General features: G+C 60.0%; 1 protein-coding gene across 1 annotated transcript in view; it reads right to left on the minus strand.

Annotated features, from left to right (window-relative positions):
• The window catches only part of VOLCADRAFT_66175 (uncharacterized protein), a gene marked incomplete at both ends in the record, with an annotated part of 17,676 nt that overhangs the window by 1,662 nt on the left and 15,064 nt on the right, over positions 1-950 (minus strand). The window contains 2 exons of the mRNA XM_002955756.1: positions 445-701; positions 837-942. Of these exons, the coding sequence (XP_002955802.1) occupies positions 445-701; positions 837-942 (363 nt within the window). The remainder of the gene's footprint in view (positions 1-444; positions 702-836; positions 943-950) is intronic.

A 950-nucleotide genomic window follows, 5' to 3' on the forward strand; every position in this document is an offset into this window, starting at 1 on the left:
TAGCGGGGGGAGGGGGGAGCAACATGGGTTTGGAGTGTGAAGGGGTTTTGAGGGGAAGGGAGGAGAAGGGGGGGAAGCAAATCATTAGGTGCAGCGCAAAAAACTCAAACAAGGACGCCTCAGGGAGGTTAAATTGGGAGGGGGGTTCGTACGACGAAGCACAGACGATTGACGAGAACGAAAATGGGGGGGTCGTAAAAGCGGGTTGAGGGGGTGTAGAACCCTTCCCCTCATCCCCCCTACACACAAACACAGAGAGACACATACAGACACATACACACAGGCACACACACAGACACACACACACACACACACGCGTCTGATCTCCTAGAGGCCCCACCTCCCTCCTCATGATTTTCTCCAGGCCCGTTTCCCGCTCTCCACGCTGCCACCGTCCCGCAAACCCCTGCCATTTCTCCCGCCACATTTGCAAACCCCTGCCACTTCTCTCCCATCCTCCTACTCCCCCACCTTCCCCAAAACCCGCAAACCCCCTGCCCCCCAACTCCACCCCCCGAAACCCCCCTCACCGTCATACGGCTGGGGAAACCGTGTGGATTCATGATAAGGTCCGGACACACGCCGCGTTCGCTGAAGGGGAAGTCCTCCTGCCGTACAATATTACCCACCACACCCTTCTGCCCGTGCCGACTGCTGAACTTGTCACCCAGTTCCGGCCGCCGCGTGTGGCGAATCAGCACCTGGAGAGGGAGGGGAGTCGCCGATTAAAACAGGGAGGGGGGGCGGGAGGAGCGGGGAGAAGGGGGGGTCTCTACCTCAAACAAAACTACACACACCTCCAAACAAACCCCCTTCCCCGCCCCCATCCCCAGCACCCTCATCCCCCACACACAATGCTTGTTGGCTCCCTCCCTTCCTCCCCCTCCCACGCTCGAACAAAACCCCAGTGCCTGCCCTGCCCGTGTGCAACCCTCCCCCGCCCTTTCGCG

The sequence above is a fragment of the Volvox carteri genome (assembly GCF_000143455.1).
Source record: "Volvox carteri f. nagariensis unplaced genomic scaffold VOLCAscaffold_54, whole genome shotgun sequence".
In the NCBI taxonomy this organism is placed as follows: domain Eukaryota; kingdom Viridiplantae; phylum Chlorophyta; class Chlorophyceae; order Chlamydomonadales; family Volvocaceae; genus Volvox; species Volvox carteri.